Here is a 19,577-nt window from a genome sequence, read left to right as displayed (position 1 = left end):
AAATGATTTTTCGATTAATCGTTTTTTTAAAAATCTGGTCGATTCAGAATCGATTCTCAAAGGCCACAAATTGATTTTTTTCCCCATATTTATTTCCGATAACTTTGAACATAAGATTAGCGTAAATCTAATTGCTAGTCTTCTCCACTAGATGTCACCCATTTGGCGAGGGTGATCTTACAAAGGAGCAAGAGGCGCACATCATTTATCCATTAAGTGTTTAAATGGCGGCTTCCGGTGCCTTTTGTAATCCCTGAGATGAAATGCTGTAGTAATACAAAAAATCTACGGAAGCATTTGATGTGACAACACACACACACAGCCGAGCACACAACTGCTAAAAATAGATCACACACACGCGAATGCTTGCCATGCATTATGATCAAACTTGAGCACGTACGTTAGCCATTATAGACATATTCAAATCATAGTCCATATACAGCGCAGGAGCAATAATTCAAACCCTTATAGCTTATATTATAAACAGATTTCCTCAAATAATAGTTAATCTACAGTTAATCAATAAATAATAGTTAGTCTACAGTCAACTTGTGTCCGTAACCGCACACATGACGAGCGGCAAGAAAAGCTTGTCGTGTACTGAAAATTGCTAAGAAAAATCATCCTATAGCCTTATGTTTTATAATAAATATATCAAAACATCCATAAAATACTTCTCAGATATTTTTTTAGAATGAAGTTGCATCAAAATTGTATTTAACAATTGAAATCTAGAGATGCATTCGGTTTCAATGTACTCAGGTGTAACGTTACCTAAAATAAAAAGTTAAACAGGTTTGTGGCTCTTCATTTCTTTTTTAATTACCCACTTATGTTCACTGTTCTTTTTAATAAATACCTACAGTATTTGTATTAAATCTATATTCATTTGAATTAAATCGAGAATCAAAATCGATTATCGAATCGAATTGGAACATCTGAATCGATACCCAGCCCTAATGTTTACTCTGTTTTATTCCCAGTTCACCAGCCGCTTACTTTTAAGTATTTCGGGAGAAGTGGATAAATTTACGTGTTGTAAATATGGAGGATGTAAATCCAAACTGCGTCTGCGGCACAAACTAACCCGGCGGCGCCCATACAGCTCAACTAACGCCATCGTTATAAAGGGGTTTAAACTACAATATACCTACACTTGCCTGTATTTGCCAATCCGAATATCAGATATTTCATGCCATAGCTAACACATTTGTGAATATTCTGAATAAAAAAGGAAAAATGACACAAACGTCAATCCCCCGTCCCTGCTAGTGTGTGTGTGTGTGTGCTGGCTTTAGCGGTGTATTGGCACTCGTAAAACTGATGTGTGTTGTGACTGCCGGAGTTGTATGCAGGGCGAGCGCGGACAGGGGAAATCTATATCGTTGCTTTTTTTCGATAGTAATATCTTGAAAGTTCACATCGATAACGATATATCTTTCAGCCCTAATGTCCGTGTGTCTCGGTTTAGTCAAGGGGTCCAACATAATGTCCAGATTGATCAGGAAACTTCTGGCGGATCCGGCGAACAACACAAGACGGGATGACAACAGTGGCGCCTCCAGAAATTTTTCATAGGGGTGGCCAGATGGGGCCACTTAAAATCTTGGGGTGGCACACCAAAACTAGAAACCATAATTTCAGAATTGTATTCTACTGGTGTAGTAAACCGGCCTGTAGCACGTCACGACACATAATTCCGCGTCGTCTTTTACTAAAAAATATTTTTTTAACTTATTTACTTACCAGTAGTCTTCGTCTTCTAACGTTAACTTCTTTTGAAATTGTTGACTGATGGGCATGAGCTGACCTGTTGCTGTCTGAGCGCGCAAAGTTTATTAATAAGTCTATTAATTTATGAGGGTCTTCAGTTCAAATTATCCAGTACCAAAATAATAATACTCTTTATTTTCCAAGTTCCTAAATGATTTTCAAAACGGATTTGAAAAAAAAAAAAAAAAACATACACACAAAATGACTTATTTTAAATATTAAATACATATAAAAGTCTTGGGCATGTCAAAGATTTCTAACAACTTTAGCTTTGATGCATTGTTAGTTTTTGTGCAGCATCAGATTTTTTTCTCCCTCATTTACTGTTCGTGGCTGTTTTTGCCCCGTTGACTTCCATTATAGCCAAAAAAAAAATTATTGGAAGGAATGGTAGGAATGTGTCTTCATATGTGTTCTACATAAAGAAATGCATACAGGTTTGGAACAACTTGAGGGTGAGGAAATTATGACAGATTTTTCATTTTTGGGTGCACTGTCTCTTTAAGCAGTCATTCTGAACCAGTAACCACTTTACTGACAAATCTGAAATTCAAAAATGTTTAATCCTCTTTATTAATTTACTATTATGACTATATTATTATGTAATTATTTGTCCCATTTTAATCTAAATATTTTTTAAATATCAAACTGCTAAATGATAAATTGATAACATTAATATGCTATAACCTATTAATTAACTGTTCTAATGTCTAGAAAAATAAGTCTGCCAAGCTCTGATAATGTATGGAATATTATATTATCCATTAAAAAACAATAGGCCTACCTTTAGTTCACGGATGTGTCTGTCATCGCATACTTTAAGTCAGACAGTCTGAGACACTGAAATGCTTCTCTGCAAACGGTGCAGTTTGTCTTGGGTTCATCTTAAGTTACTGGACAGACCCACTCATGATACCTTTGTTTCTATTCAGCCCTATATCTGGAAATCCTCTTGCGTTCAAACTGTGGACGCGAGCTCGACATGTTTTTAAAAAAACGCGCAAGTTTCCAGCGCATGTTCTCGAGACTCCGTCGCTATGGCAGCAAAGCGGCGCTAAAACCCAATCTTGTGCATCGCGTCCGTATTGGTTTGATACGGGACGCGTCATTTTGCTTATTCTAAATATTGATTGGACTAGTACCTAGCGTCCCCCCCTAAACCTACGCCATGGCCAGCGGGGTGGCCAGGGGTTGGCCAGGGGTGGCCGTGGCCACCCCTGGCCACCCCCTGGTGGCGCCACTGGATGACAATCCTCACAGGTCGTCCTAAGTAGCCCCAGCACCAGCTGACAGAGCTGCGATATGCCACGTGACGGACACGCCCAAAAAGATATAGTAAACGAATGATATTAATTAACCATGTGTACATATGTTTGTAAAAAATACATTGTTTTAAACATTTTATCTTTAGTTATATAACAAATAAAAGTTATTTTACATTGTTTTTATTAAATATAATAATTAAACATACTCTTCTTCAGTTCTTCGCCTCACTCGTCCGTAGTCAGCTCTGTAAATATTATAAATGTTTTGTAAGGTGTATGGGTTAAAGCAGTTTGCAAGCTGCTTCATTCGTCGACAAACCTATATACATTGATGTGAGGCAGTAATAATTTAATGTGCAGTCACATAACATTCATCTTTTAATAAATCAATTATTTTAATGCATGGCAACGATTTCTTTTACACAACATGGCATCTTTTGAGGCTATTTTCATGGTGAAAATAAAGTGTATTTATATAAAGTTGTTTAGATGAACTATTTTAAAAGAACTATACACAACAAAAAATGATTTAATTAGGAGGTACAGTACTTTTTGTATTTCTTTGCAGCAGATGTTTTCAACCTCTGTTGGCATTTTGTTACCACATGTACACCTATAAAACATATATTACTAATCAAAACTTGTGCTCAAGTGTAACTAAGGTAGGAATAAACAATGCACTTATTTAAAAAATTCAACAACACCCGTGTTAATTCGACATACGGACAAAACCATATACCACAAGTTTTTATAACAGTTTGTAACAATTTTTTAATTGCAATGTCACGTCACATCTACGTCGTCAAGCTCAGTCTGAGCCGGCGCAGTTCGCTCAGCCATCAGGAAGTTAGTGCCCCTGATTGGCCTCATTTTTCTGCTGTTGAAGTCTATGGGCTAGCTCTGTCCATTTCTTTTACTGTCTATGGTTTTTAGGACAGGAAACAGCGCTGTACAGATAAGTAAATTGTGTGAAAAATAGAAGGCTCAGACGGAGCTTGAGGACGTAGATGTGACGTGAGCCTCCTGTCGGAGAGCTGTAGGTCTTCTAGTAGATGTGGAAAGTGAAAGCTGAATCATGTTGTTTAAATATTTTCTCCCGTTGCTTTTGGCTCACTGTGGGCTTCTCCCCATTCTTCCCCCTTGACTTTATCAGACTTCATGTCTTCACGTCCCCCAGACTGCCTCATAGACAGTAAAAGATTGCCTGCGAGCGTCTCCTCAGGTCTATACGGTAATTTCTCAACTGTGCGTTGGTTATGACGCAATCGTTAGCCTATTTTTACAAAAACAATTTTTTTTTACAGGAGACACATGAACTCATGTTATATTGCACACTGTAAACACAATCAAGGCTTCAAAAACACATGAAAAACGGACCTTTAATGAATGCGTTACGGAAAAAAAAACCTGCAAAACAACACAAAATTATGTCTTCAAGTAGTTAAGATGATTTTGTCCACTCTTTTCCTCAAAAGAGAAAAAGAAAGAGGAAATATTGGGTCCATGCACTCTTGCGGTTGTGGAGAGAGGAAGCTTTGGGGAAGAAGCTGACTATTGACTTTTTCTTGAATGTCATGTGATTTCCTGGAAAGAGAGAGTGGGTGTCCGTTACACAAGAGGGTACTTATAAGCCCACCGTGGCAAAAAGACTACAGCAGAAGAATTCAAGAAAACAAGCCACGTCTCTATGATCTCCAGCTGAAAAAAACTCAAGTTTGCTGTTTGGAAGACAGATTTCCTCAGGTTTGACTTTTTAATTGATTTAATTTTTAATGGGACACTGTATAAATGTTAGTTAATATTTCCAGAACAGAGCTTAGAGATTCTTGGTTACTCAGAATGTTTGTTTTATGTTATGATTGTCTAATACGAGTGATAGGAAAGTGCGTAACATGGTTTAATGCATTAAGGCAGTAATACTGGAGAGCTCACCTTATTGATGATCCACAGGCATAAATTACACACCGCAAGGTTTTCCCCATAGAAACCTGCTAATAAAACTTCTAATGTGTAACAGTAAAAATCTGTACTATTCACATACTATGCTTTGTTTCCTCAGAGAAATCAGATTAATTGATTGGTTTTAAGTGATTTTGTCAAGGAAAAAAATTAAAAGAATAATTCACCATTACGGAGTTCCCTTAGGTTGGGCAAACATTCATATTATTGTGGTTCTCCTCCTGTTGATGCAGCGATGCAACAAGATATCATTTATTTGGTTTCAAAGGAAGAGAAGAAATAAATAGGATGCTGTTAAAAGTTAATCTAGCTTATGATTGTATAATTAACTACAGTTAAAGATTTAGTCAGAAATTAAGAAACCAGTTTAATGTGCCTTGTTTTATAGTGATATTGGAGTACCAAATTCTGAAAGATACTTATGCTTATACTTTACAAAGAATACTTTTACTGCAATATACATAGCAAAAGTCCCCAGTGTTAAATCAACTTTGCTCAGTGTACATGTCTTGGTGCAGTGCGCGCCCATGGCCATACAAAAAATTACATATTCCTTTCATTTGAAGCGTTTGCTTTGTTTGCCTGAAATGAACCATATCACAGCCTTTAAAAAGGAGCAGATGCATTGATACTTGAAACTTGTGAATTTTTTATTGTCGATCAACAAATTAAGCTTCCTTAACATAAGCTTTTGCCAAAGCCTTAAACCTATGTGTTTGGCTCATGAAGGAATATGATCAAAAAAGTGCTTGTGAACTGGGATGAATACTGAAATTATACATGCACAAAATAATCAAATGACACTAGAGCTGCACAAAGGGTTTGTGCTATTTTTGAGTCAGAATACGAAGCAGACGTGGTTATGGCAAACCCCATCAAGCTTTACCGTGCTTCAATGTGAGATATTTCGTTTTTTTAATACAAGCTTCGAAGCTACGATCAGCAATGCAGTGATTGGCTGGCGGTAAGACAGCAACAAAACAACAAAATATATCAATTAAATGTGCATTGTTATTTTTAACATGATTCCCATTTATTTATATTCACGATTTTATAGTATTTGTACACCTTTTCCATTTTTATTTCTATGTTGTAATTAGCAATTCATTTGATTTTTTTATTCAGTTTGAGGCAAATTTGTTACGTGACAGCATTAATTAAAGTCAAGATCAAGTCAATGTTAAGATCAAGTTATCTGCATCAAGCCATCCCATAATATCCACCGTCACTCAAATGAATAAAAGAGTAAGGTTACTGCATGTATGTACAGTCTTGTTCAAAATAATAGCAGTACAATGTGACTAACCAGAATAATCAAGGTTTTTAGTTTATTTTTTATTGCTACGTGGCAAACAAGTTACCAGTAGGTTCAGTAGATTCTCAGAAAACAAATGAGACCCAGCATTCATGATATGCACGCTCTTAAGGCTGTGCAATTGGGCAATTAGTTGAAAGGGGTGTGTTCAAAAAAATAGCAGTGTCTACCTTTGACTGTACAAACTCAAAACTATTTTGTACAAACATTTTTTTTTCTGGGATTTAGCAATCCTGTGAATCACTAAACTAATATTTAGTTGTATGACCACAGTTTTTTAAAACTGCTTGACATCTGTGTGGCATGGAGTCAACCAACTTGTGGCACCTCTCAGCTGTTATTCCACTCCATGATTCTTTAACAACATTCCACAATTCATTCACATTTCTTGGTTTTGCTTCAGAAACAGCATTTTTGATATCACCCCACAAGTTCTCAATTGGATTAAGGTCTGGAGATTGGGCTGGCCACTCCATAACATTAATTTTGTTGGTTTGGAACCAAGACTTTGCCCGTTTACTAGTGTGTTTTGGGTCATTGTCTTGTTGAAACAACCGTTTCAAGGGCATGTCCTCTTCAGCATAGGGCAACATGACCTCTTCAAGTATTTTAACATATGCAAACTGATCCATGATCCCTGGTATGCGATAAATAGGCCCAACACCATAGTAGGAGAAACATGCCCATATCATGATGCTTGCACCTCCATGCTTCACTGTCTTCACTGTGTACTGTGGCTTGAATTCAGAGTTTGGGGGTCGTCTCACAAACTGCCTGTGGCCCTTGGACCCAAAAAGAACAATTTTACTCTTGTTAGGTTTTTGCCCCTTATTCGTGTCTCATCCCAGGTTTCTGAAGTGGCAGTTGAATGAACAAAGACTCAGCGCTGAGGGAGAGTATCCAAAATCTCTCTCCACTTTATTTAGTAAAGCAGAGGTTATATACATTGAATATGAAGGGTGTAACATGATTTGAACCAATGAGAGAGAGAGTACATCATATAGCTCAGGGTATAGGAATGTGATAAACAAGTCTAAATATGGTCATCTCTTGGTCAGATATCCAGGCTTTCCTTGAGCTCCTGAAGATCTTGTAATAGAAAACAGCAGGGACCATTTTCTAACTCCCAGTCACTCCACCAGCACCTGTTCCTTATATGGAGTGGTTCCAGAAGATGTAAACCATACATTCCAATGTAAAACATTCAAACATAGAATACATCTTCCTCAGAGAGAGGGACAAGAGCCTCTGACCACTTCTCTTCCATGCTGAGACCAACATAAAATCTATCAACTCTCATCAGTCCACAAAATGTTCCTCCATTTCTCTTTAGGCCAGTTGATGTGTTCTTTGGCAAATTGTAACCTCTTCTGCACATGCCTTTTTTTTAACAGAGGGACTTTGCGGGGGATTCTTGAAAATAGATTAGCTTCACACAGACGTCTTCTAACTGTCACAGTACTTACAGGTAACTCCAGACTGTCTTTGATCATCCTGGAGGTGATCATTGGCTGAGCCTTTGCCATTCTGGTTATTCTTCTATCCATTTTGATGGTTGTCTTCCGTTTTCTTCCACGTCTCTCTGGTTTTGCTCTCCATTTTAAGGCATTGGAGATCATTTTAGCTGAACAGCCTATCATTTTTTGCACCTCTTTATAGGTTTTCCCCTCTCTAATCAACTTTTTAATCAAAGTACGCTGTTCTTCTGAACAATGTCTTGAACGACCCATTTTCCTCAGCTTTCAAATGCATGTTCAACAAGTGTTGGCTTCATCCTTAAATAGGGGCCACCTGATTCACACCTGTTTCTTCACAAAATTGATGACCTCAGTGATTGAATGCCACACTGCTATTTTTTTGAACACACCCCTTTCAACTAATTGCCCAATTGCACAGCCTTAAGAGCGTGCATATCATGAATGCTGGGTCTCATTTGTTTTCTGAGAATCTACTGAACCTACTGGTAACTTGTTTGCCACGTAGCAATAAAAAAATATACGAAAAACCTTGATTATTCTGGTTAGTCACATTGTACTGCTATTATTTTGAACAAGACTGTAAGAGTCCTATAACATTATAAAGTTATTATTCCATCACAAATAAATCTCTCTATCATGTCTATAGCATTACACACCATTATAATATTATTTTAAAATACACTTTTTTATTATTATTTTAAATGATTATTGCCCCTGATTCAGTGATAAACTCTAGTAATAAAGTAGCAGTGGCTGGGACAGATTTTTAGCTTCACCTATCGATGCGATCTAATCCTGTTTACATGAAATAAGCCCGAGCAGGTTTAAGGTAACGGACCTGTTGCTATGACAGTAAGTCCAGGATGAGCGTTGAAGAACCAAACAATCCGAGATCAAGACAAATCACCAACAATCAAATCCAGCTAACTGAGTTAGCCACGCACAAGGAACGACCCACATTCCCATGTTTCCCTAAAGCAACACAAGCCTACATTGATCATTGAACAATTGCAACAAATGTTCCCTATGATCAATTTTGGCTTAGGATGCTTTTTGGAAACATAGCCCAGGTTCATTTCTCTTGACATTCATGAATGAGTCAACTAGTGACTGGCTTCTGTTTTACTGGTCTTAATAATAAAACGTCTTGAATCTGTTCTATTTTACATAATAAGAGTTCATTATAAAATCTATATGTTGTGTGCAGGGCAGAACCGATCTGACGTAACTCAGAGCAGCAGATCTTCACCGTCCGTTGATGTGAGTATGTCTATTTAGTCTTTTCTGAACAAACTTTGCATTTTGACACAAAGGCTTGTTTCTTGTTTTCAGGAGGATAGATGTTATTTTAACCGCACCTAAAGAGAAGATCCTTGAAGAAGTAATAATACTGGACTGAGTGAAGGCTGATTGGTTCCTTAGTCACTGTTACATCATGGAATGTTTCTTCCCTTTAATGAGACGCACACAGCAATTTCCTGAATATCCTGTACATGGTAAAGCTACTCTTGAGAAATGGGGAACAAACCCCACAGATGACCCTTTGCAGTTCGTAGTTGGCGGTTTGTTAGATTATTTTAAGGGGTTTCCGTGCTTACATGATGCTAAAGAAAAGATTAAAGCGGAATGTGACATTAAAAAGGAGGATAAATACTGGCCAATTGAAGATATCGAACACGCTTGGTTAAAAGCTCAAACAATGGGTAGATCCGATAAAAAACACTGGGCTTATGTGATAATGCTGCAGGTGATGAAATATTTGTATCATGACCATCAAAGACAAGCAGATTCAAATTTTCATGAAAGTGATGAAAGTTATGAAAGTGATGAAAGTTATGAAAGTGATGACTCTGAAAATTCAGAAGAAGAAGAAGGTAGAACAGTGGAAACCGTAGAAGTTTTAAACAAACCTGAAACAGACTACGAAAAGATCTCATTCTCACAACTGTCTCATAATGAATTAAAGGCAAATCCTTCTGAAGATGAGCTTAAAAAAGAAGATGGACCGAGTGAAAGAGTAGGTTCAAAGAAATCTGAAACCGTCTACATAAAGATCCCACTCTCACAACTATTTCAAAATGAAATAAGTGAAGATGCTGATCCAATAAACCCAAACCTCAACTCAAAAACATATAAATTAATAGATGGATGTCCTTCGGATCCTGATATTGTGAGAAAAAAACACACTTATGTCGTGGCATATGACAATGAAACCAAGAATGCTAAATGGGTGTATGAGATATTCAACAAGAGTACTTTAGCTGACAATAATCCAGGAAAAATAAAATTTAACAATTTCAAGATGAATGAAGGCTATGAGCGAGGTCATCTTGCTGCGGCTGCCAATCACAGGTGGTGTCAGGAAGCCTACAACAGCACGTATGTATTCAGCAACATTTCACCACAGCATCCAATATTAAACAATCACTACTGGAATATCCTGGAGACGTATTGTCGAAGGAAAATAAAAAAAGACCAAACAAATGTGATCCGTAATGTCCATGTGTACACTGGACCTATACTAAAAGAGGAGGGTGCAGCTTCAGAGGATGACAACACTGGACCTGAACTAAAAGAGGAGGGTGCAGCTTCAGAGGAAAAGGGTAGAAAGAAAGAAAAACAGCAGAGCAGCAGGATTGTGAAAAAAGTGCCGACCGACTTCTTTAAGGTGATAATTGTTGAGAATGTTGATGGGACAGTAAGAAAGCCAAGATGCTTTCTGATTCCCAATGATAAAGAAAAGTTAGAAGGCTATAAAAAAAATCAGAATTTGAAAAACATGGCATTTCTAAAACAGTCTTTTCATTCGAAAATTGAAGTGATTGAGCGTCGCTCTGGGCTGAAGTTCAGAGATGAAACATTCAAAGGAGGAGAGAAGGACAGTATAAGAACAGTGACATGGACAGGAGAAGATGGAAATGGAGAGATGCGTGAAGCTAAGATAGAAGTCAGAATAAACAAACCACAAACTTCACGATAGTGATGCCTTTATCTGACACCATGGGGTCATACAATATTTACTGTACACACTGTAAAAAGTAATAAGTTGACTTTACTTAGAAAGACTGTGGAAACTGATTGCCTCAAAATTTTCAAGCAAATTAGGTCATCATTTTTGACTTGATACTACTTACTAATACTTTGTAGAGTTGACTTGTGTATTTGTAGAGCTTACCAAGTAACTCATTTCAAAAGTTCAGCCAACTTACATATATAAGTTGGGGTTTGTAAGCAGAGCTCAGACAAAACACTTCTTTTAACTAGTTCTTTTAATGTCTACTTGTTCATTTTACTAGAAGAATGTGTGGAAACTGATTGCCTTAAAATTCTCAAGTAAGCTGAACTTAACACTCAGTTTAGTAAGCTTAATTGCATCAAGTTGTGCTTACTTAAACCATTCAAGTCAACATAATTCTATCTGTCAGCTGAGGAAGTGTACTCCCAGAATGCATTGCAGCATGAATAAATTAATCACAGGGCAATTGTAACTCTGTTTTATTATTTTTGGCTTTATTATAGCATTTTATTTGCTGTCTTTTGTCAGTATAACCCCAATAATGACAGCAAATGAACTTGTAAAGGTCTTATTAAGTGTAAAAAAAAAAAAAAGTTACCATTGTTGTGTTTTGCATGCTGAATGTTGAAGTGTGTGTGTGACTCAAGCATGGTCTGTTGTTAGATATTGTCACAAATATAGAGGCATTATATCAACACAATTAAAAATTTGTCAAAAGTGTTAGCAATAAAATGTTAAAAGATCATTAATTGGTATTCCATTGTTTATCTATATGTGTAGATGTGTATATGTGTGTGTGTATATATATATATATATATATATATATATATATATATTACGTATAAATCAGATAACTGTGATTTCGTGTTGCATTGCTATGGGGGTAATATTGTTGCATTATTCCAAACAAATATATTGTTATCCACAAATAAATGTAAAGCGATTCACAAAAATTAAATAATTTCACAAATCAATAGAATGAGATCCACAAATATATGCGGGAGTTTCACAAAAGTAAATTAGATTCACAAATAAATACAATGATATTTGTGAGTAACAAAAAAGTCCACACATGTCAAAAACACACAACTCTGCCTTGCATAAGTTGCATTCATTTGTGAATCGCTTCCTCTGCATTTGTGGATCGCAGCACAGCACGTGGATTTTGAAACATTTCTAGCGTCTAGACTCAAAACAATCCACAAATACGTAGACTCCACCCACCGTCTACTTAAGCCAATCAGATCACGGCCATATCGTGCTGACCAATCGTAGCACGTTTTCGCTCCAACCAATCACGTTTTGGCCAGTGCCGCTGAAAAACAGAGTTACGACCACTGATCTATATAAATCTATATCTATAACTCTCTCTATATATCCAACTCTATATAACTCTATATATCTATAACTCTCTCTATTTATCCAACTCTATATATATCTATAACTCTATTTATCTATAACTCTCTCTATATATCCGACTCTATATATCTATATAAAACTATATATCTATATAACTCTATATATCTATAACTCTCTCTATATATCCAACTCTATATATCTGTATAGAGTTATAGATATATATAGAGTTGGATATATAGAGAGTTATAGATATATATAGAGTTGGATAAATAGAGAGAGTTATAGATATATAGAGTTATATAGATGTATAGATTTATATAGATCAGTGCTCGTAACTCTGTTTTTCAGCGGCACTGGCCGAAACGTGATTGGTTGGAGCGAGAACGTGCTACGATTGGTCAGCACGATATGGCCGTGACCTGTCAGAACGATTGTTCAGGGAAACTGTGAAGTAACAGACAGACCCTCTCTTGAGACTGATTTAACCACAAGCCCTATGAATGGGTCTCGTACCCCATCTCCCATCACACAAGTACACTCACTTGGCAAAGAACCTTTGCTGGAAGAGAAGTAGAACAGCCTGCAAAGTTTAAGGGTTATGTTTTGGGGTAGATGTTAGTAACTACCATGCTGATGTAAGAAGTTTCTTTGCATACTTATTCTAACAGCGTATTGTAGGTGGTTGTCGAAGATAAAAATGCTATAATGTGTTCTGTGTATTTTCAGAGTACTTTAAAAAGATTGACTGTTGTAAACAGTTGATATTGTTATACCTGTTACATGACTATCCAAATAATTTTCCTCTTTCTTTGCTCCAGAAAATAATAATAACCAGAGGCGGTAGAACTTTAAAGAGGGGATATGTGGTGATATTAGTGATGGGGATTCGACTCCAAAAGAGTGGATTCCTCGACTCTGAATAGCCCCAGAGTTGGGGTCAACTCCAGTACAGGAATCGACTCTCGGTGTCGACTCTGTTGCTGTGTCCGAAATCGCTCGTTTACTGAATCTCTCATCTAAAGTGCATGGCAGCTGAGTGCACCATAGATATCCATAATAAAGGCTAGAAGTCTCGTGCGCGCTGTTGGCCAATGGAGGTCGCCGTCCACAACTGGCGGCCATCTTGTCACAGGCAGCTCGCTCACTCGTAACAGTGTGTTTTAATGGTGCGTGTACTTTTAAATAACCATAACTTGCTCAAATTTCAACCGATTTTCAAGCTGTTTCGTTTGTTATAAACATCAGAGATGTAGTTATGACACTACATACTTATGAATAATTATAACCATGGACTTCAATATGAAAGTAACATTGAACAGAACAGATAGGTGCAATGAATATACACACACACACAAGGTATTTATGTTAAATCAATATATAGGCTACTAAAACTGCAAAAATATTATATATATATACACAGTTCATAATAAGAATATCACTTTTATAATAAAATAATTTGTATTTAAAAAAAATAAACAAAAAAACATGCAAACTAAGTTTATTTTAACTTCAAAAATGCTATTTACTAGGAATTCCCCCCCAACATTTCACTGTGCCTACTTCAGAGATCACTTTTCCCACCTAATGTTGCCTACCATTAAATGCCTTACCTCTTTAGAAAGCTGAGACCTGTAGTTTCTGAGGAAACGAGCAGAATAAACGTGTGAAGTACTGGCACAGAGTTGTAGCGGCTAGAATATTGTTTTTTTTACAGAAGCTGCACGATTAAGTCGTTTATCGAAACGAAAAGCTGCAGTTTCAACGTGTTAAAGCATCCAGATTTGTAGCCATGTTAATAACGTTTGTAAGAAACCAAACCATTTGTAAATCCGTCAAGGTTTCAGCGAGATAAGAGTATTTATGGTCGTACAGATCACTCATCTTACATCAGGTTCCACAGAGCCTGACAGAAAGCTTGCCTGTGACAAGATGGCCGCCGCTGATGACGACGGTGACTCCGCCGTAAGACATCTAGCCTTTATTATGGATATCTATGGAGTGCACTATAAGCAAGCAGTGAATGAAGTGAAGCGAGCCGCGGCCCACGAGGTAATACATTGACGTAATACACCGCGTCAGAGAGCTGCCGCAGAAACTTGTCACACACATTTATTTTAGTGCTTACTTTAGAAATGGAAAACAATCACAGTGACTTTAGTTTAGTTTGTAATTATAGGCTTCCTCCATGCTAGCTTTAGTTTAATTGATTGCGTATATTATTGCAATAAATATAGATTTGGTTTCCCATGGTTAACGTCATTAAACTAACCATAAATCATAAAAATTCAGACATCAAGAAGAAACGCATCAATAGTGTGCATTTTTTTTTAATGTATAGGCTTGTATCTTTAACTCACCTTTAAGACAATGATCATGTGCGTTTAGCGCCATCACTCGACAATCACATCTTTTTTCGTGACTTTTCCTATGTAAAATGATTGGCAATAGATACAGAAACATGACAGCCACTAAAGTCATCGCTAAATTGGACTAATTTGGACGGCCAAGCTAAAAGTGTGCGGTTTTAATACGAGGATTTTAGGACCTTGTGTCAGGGGAAATAATTTAAATATGTAACAACAGCAATTTTTTCTGATTTCTCACCCTGTTTTGATGTGAAGTAAATGGAGTCGAGGAGTGGGAGTCGGGAATCGGAGTCGACTCCAAAACACCTGGAATCAAACACCCCTAGGTGATATGTCACATAGCTGATTATGATTGGCTGTAACTATGGTTGCTGGGCAACAGGGGCGGGGCGATTGGTCAAGGAGCTGCTGGGCATGTTAAATAAACGAAGAGCTTGAGTTCACCAAGATGTCTGCGCTTGACATCATGACAATATATAACACTGTTCTATTGGTTTAAATATCTTAAATACTGTGCCTTTAAAATAAATATAACAAGATTTAAATAAATACACATGATTAAATAAAAATGTGAATAAATAATAAATTAAGTAAATAAATAAATAAAACAGGATTGCAATACATTTTTTTTCAGGATTACAAATGACATTTCTGTCAAGGACTTTCACAAACGAACGTAAATAAAAGCTGGATCTTTTAGAGTTTATCTGCTATTTATTATTACAACTTTATGCAAAACATAACAACACAACTGTTTTACAGAGATGGTGCTTAAAAAATATTATATATTAATTATTAATTTACCAAAAAGACTTCATGAGACACAGATTTATACATTTACAAGTCAAATATGCAATATACAAATATTGATTCTATTACAGATGAGTTAGTTGATCTTTTATATTAACATTATTACAAATACAGCTCTGGAAAACATTAAGAGACCACTAAACATTGAGAAATGATTTTGTTCCAGAGCTGTATTTGATACTGTATATCCGGTCTGTTTGAGCTGAGATGTCTGTGATCGTCTCCATCAAACACCTCAAACTCGTCCCCGCGTGCATCACTGAGCCTTGGCCGCCTGTGACCCTGTGGCCGCTCAAACTGAGCTGCTCTGTGTATTCTGACAGCTTTCTATCGGAACCAGCATTAACTTCTGGAGCAGTTTGAGCTCCAGTAGCTCGTCTGTTTGATCGGACCACACGGGCCAGCCTTCGCTCCCCACGTGCATCAATGAGCCTTGGCCGCCCATGACCCTGTGGCCGGTTCTCCACTGTTCCTTCCTTGGAGCACTTTTGATAGATACTGACCACTGCAGACCGGGAACAGCCCACAAGAGCTGCAGTTTTGGAGATGCTCTGACCCAGTCGTCTAGCCGTCACAATCTGGCCAAACTCGCTCAAATCCTTACGCTTGCCCATTTCTCCTGCTTCACACACATCAACTCTGAGGACGAAATGTTCACTTGCTGCCTAATATATCCCACCCACTAACAGGAGCCGTGATGAAGAGATCATCAGTGTTATTCACTTCTCCTGTATATCTGTGTGTATTTCACACATCTTGTTGGATCCGATCTGTTTGAGATGAGTTTGACTGTGACTGTCCATCAGTGAGTTTGGTGACCTTTGACCCACTCCACCAGACTCCTGATAGGCCGCTCTGTGCGGTTTGGGAGCAGAGCGGTGCTGTCATCTGGACTCTCTGCCTGAGCCGGTTCTGGATTGGTCAAGTCCAGATCCTGCAGGTCTGACAGACTCGCTCCCAGCAGATCCAGCCTCTCGAACAAGTCCATCATCTCTGACGGCAGGTCGTGACCCTCAGGGGTCGCAGGGGTCACCGAGACCTCAGGATCGTTCTCACCGGTGTAGTGGGTGACCTCTGACCCTTCAGACTGAGGAGAGCAGGACAGATCGGCGCCCTCTGCTGGAAATAACATAACCTTCTTCATTAGTATTTAATATATCAGAGCCGCATTACACTTTCATCTGTTAACCTTTAACCTTTATGATGGACATCAGCTTCTGTCTGTGGGATGTATATCTGAAGACTTAATCTAAATCACTGAAATGTGGAATTATAAATGGATAATAAGCACTTACTAAAAATTATTTCGTAACAACACTTAGCAAAATCTATAAACTCATTTACAAAAAGTAAAATAAATAAATACATTAAAAACAATCAAAATTAAGTGCTTACTAAAATGCATAAAATCCCTCTTAATAAAAAATGATCAAGCCATATAAAATTAAATTAAATACATAATTTTAAAATAAAAAACTAAATTATCCAAATAAAGGTTAAAAGTTACTCAAATCTATAAACTCATTAAAAATATGTCATTAAAATAAACAAATGTAAACCAATCAAAATAAAGTTCACTCACTAGAAATGATAAATATATACTTAAAGTAAATAAATCATTTATAAATAAAAATGAACCGCTTACTAAAAATGCATAAAATCATGATAAAAATAAAATTAAAATGTATCAAACCATATCAAATTAAAGTAAATATATCAGTTAAAACAATAAAAAACAGGTACTAAAATCGAATTAATAAATCATTAAAGATGAAAAAAAAAGTATTTACCGAAAATAAAAAAATATCATTAATTTATTATATATTATTTATTATTTAATTATATATACATTTAGAGTAAACAAACTAATAAATAAGAACAATCAAAATAACACTTATTAGACTTTAAAATTAAAAATAAGTAAAACAGTAAAATCTATAAAGTCATTTACTAAAATTTAAATAAATACATTTAAAATAGAAAAAAATCAATCAAACTAAAGTTCTTACCAAAAAATAAATACAATTATAAAGATATATCTTAAAAGTAAATTCATTTTCATTTTAAAATTAAAAATAAATAAATAAAAATGTACTTAAACTGCATAAAATCATAATAGAAATTCAAATGAAATCCCACATAATAAAACATTATCAATTCTAAAATAAAAAAAACTATCAAAATACAAAAATTAAAAATAAAACAGCTATACTAATAATTAAATCATTAAAGTGTTTATTTTAAAATGATTTACTTATATTTAATCAAAAATAAAACACTCACAGAAACAAATGATATTGTATTTCTAGCCGTGCGTGTCATGTGACCATTAATCAGCATCAGACACACACGTGATGTCATTCAGATCTCACCTGTGTTGAGCGTGTGTGAAGGAGGCGTGTCCTCTGCAGCGAGCGATCTGATTGGCGGTCGGGAGGTCATGACCCGCCCCAGAGGCACCGCCCCCTCGGAGCTCTTGGAGCGCAGCGTGTGAATGACGTCCATCAGCCAGCGGCTCTCTCTCCACAGCGCAGACAGACTCTAAGAAGAATAATAACAATAATAATACATTTGATTTGTAACGCACTTTATATTAAGCAAAATCTCAAAGTGCTACAGATTTAAAACAATCAACAACAACAACACAATAAATAAATAAAATAAATAAAACTGAAAAATTAAGAAGTATCAAATCAATCAGAAGTTCTGCTAAAACGATGGGTTTTAAGACCATGTTTAAAAGCATCTGTGGACAGATGAAAAAGCTGTGAAATATAATTTTTCCTCCATCTAATGATTTTCATAACCTTGTCACCTTATAGGAGCTCTGTAAACTTAAAGGTGCAGTGTGTGAATTTTAGCGGCATCTAGTGGTGAGGTTGACAACTGCAACCGCCCAAAGCTCACCCCTCCCTTTCGAAGCACAGTCTGTGGAGTCCGCAGGTGGTCAGGGAGAGCATTTCACAGACTGGGGGCTGCTGAGCAGAAGGCCCGATCTCCCATAGAACGGAGATTGGTCGAGGGAGTCCTGAGAAGACGAGTCGAAACAGAGCGCAGGTTATGAGTGGATGTGTGTGTGGTGAGGAGTTCCTTGAGATAGGAGGGAGCATCACCATGGATGCACTGGTGGGAAAGGAGAGAGATATTGTACTCGATCCTGAACGACACAGGAAGCTCAGGAAGCCAGAAGTTTGCGCACCCTCATGAGGATCCTAGCAGCGCTGTTCTGAATACACTGCAGTCTCTGGAGATTTTTGCTAGGGATGCCGATAAGGAGCGCATTGCAGTAGTCCAGCCTGGAGGAGATAAAGGCGTGGACAAGCTTCTCCGCATCAGCCTGTGATAGAATGGGACGAAGTTTGGCAATGTTTCTGAGGTGGAAGAAGGAGGTCTTACACAGGTGTTTGATGTGCGCTTCAAAAGTAAGCTGTGATTCCATTCTGACCCCCAGATTGGTGACTGAAGTGGAAAGAGGAATGACCTGATCAGAGAAAGCAATGCTGGTGATAACGGACTTCTGGACCTGAAGTGGAGTGCCGACTAGGATAGCTTCAGTTTTGGAGCTGTTTAGCTGCAGAAAGTTTTGCTTCATCCACGCCTTTATCTCATCCAGGCAAGTGATCAAAGTGGATGGTGTGAGGTCAGCAGAGGGAGATGAACTTGTCCTAAAGTAAAGTTGAGTGTCATCAGCATAGCAGTGAAAAGAAATCCCATGCCGGATGATGAGACGGCCAAGGGGGAGCATGTAGAGTATGAACAGGGTGGGTCCGAGCACAGAGCCTTGAGGGACACCGCAGGTGACATTGTGTGACAGGGATGTAGCTTCTCCTAACGCAACATATTCAGTTCTCCCAGTGAGATAAGAAGAAAACCAGTTGTGGACCGAGTCAGAGAGACCGTGTGTAATACTGTACACTCACACACACACACACACCTGTGAGTGACATGTCTGCGTGAGTGTGTGTGAAGCCAAGTAAACACACATACCTGTGCGAGCTGCGTGACGTGAGCCAGTCTCTCCGTGGCCTCCGTGACTTCACTGCTGTCCAAAGCTTCCCTCAGGGCCTGCTGGGAAAGACGGACGTCCAGCTCCAGCCGGATCCACAGCTGACAGAACTGAGACAGGAGGTCCCGCTCATACACCCACAGGTGCACTGCAACACACACACACATACACACACACACAGTGTCATTTGAGGTTGGGCATTTAGATAATATTGAATTTTGTTTTATATA

At 37.5% G+C, this 19,577-nt stretch overlaps 1 protein-coding gene and 1 long non-coding RNA gene across 4 annotated transcripts in view; one reads left to right on the top strand and one right to left on the bottom strand.

Annotated features, from left to right (window-relative positions):
- The first annotated feature begins 4,700 nt into the window (after window positions 1-4,700).
- On the top strand, window positions 4,701-10,074 carry LOC137049868 (uncharacterized). The gene is made up of 3 exons (XR_010899741.1): window positions 4,701-4,781; window positions 8,998-9,050; window positions 9,123-10,074. It is a non-coding gene; the product is annotated as an uncharacterized lncRNA (long non-coding RNA).
- Window positions 10,075-15,767: 5,693 nt separating this feature from the next.
- The window catches only part of LOC137049854 (ankyrin repeat and fibronectin type-III domain-containing protein 1), a 34,510-nt gene continuing 30,700 nt past the window's right edge, over window positions 15,768-19,577 (bottom strand). For 2 of the 3 annotated variants that reach the window (XM_067428584.1, XM_067428601.1), the window contains exons 16-18: window positions 19,329-19,495; window positions 17,714-17,882; window positions 15,768-16,460 (exon numbers count right to left, since the gene is read on the bottom strand). In XM_067428584.1, coding sequence (XP_067284685.1) covers window positions 16,144-16,460; window positions 17,714-17,882; window positions 19,329-19,495 — 653 coding nt within the window. In that variant the 3' untranslated portion in view covers window positions 15,768-16,143. The remainder of the gene's footprint in view (window positions 16,461-17,713; window positions 17,883-19,328; window positions 19,496-19,577) is intronic. The other variant, XM_067428593.1, reaches the window with a different exon arrangement.

The sequence above is a fragment of the Pseudorasbora parva genome, chromosome 2, assembly GCF_024679245.1.
Source record: "Pseudorasbora parva isolate DD20220531a chromosome 2, ASM2467924v1, whole genome shotgun sequence".
In the NCBI taxonomy this organism is placed as follows: domain Eukaryota; kingdom Metazoa; phylum Chordata; class Actinopteri; order Cypriniformes; family Gobionidae; genus Pseudorasbora; species Pseudorasbora parva.
This window is presented reverse-complemented; position numbering and strand designations above follow the sequence as displayed.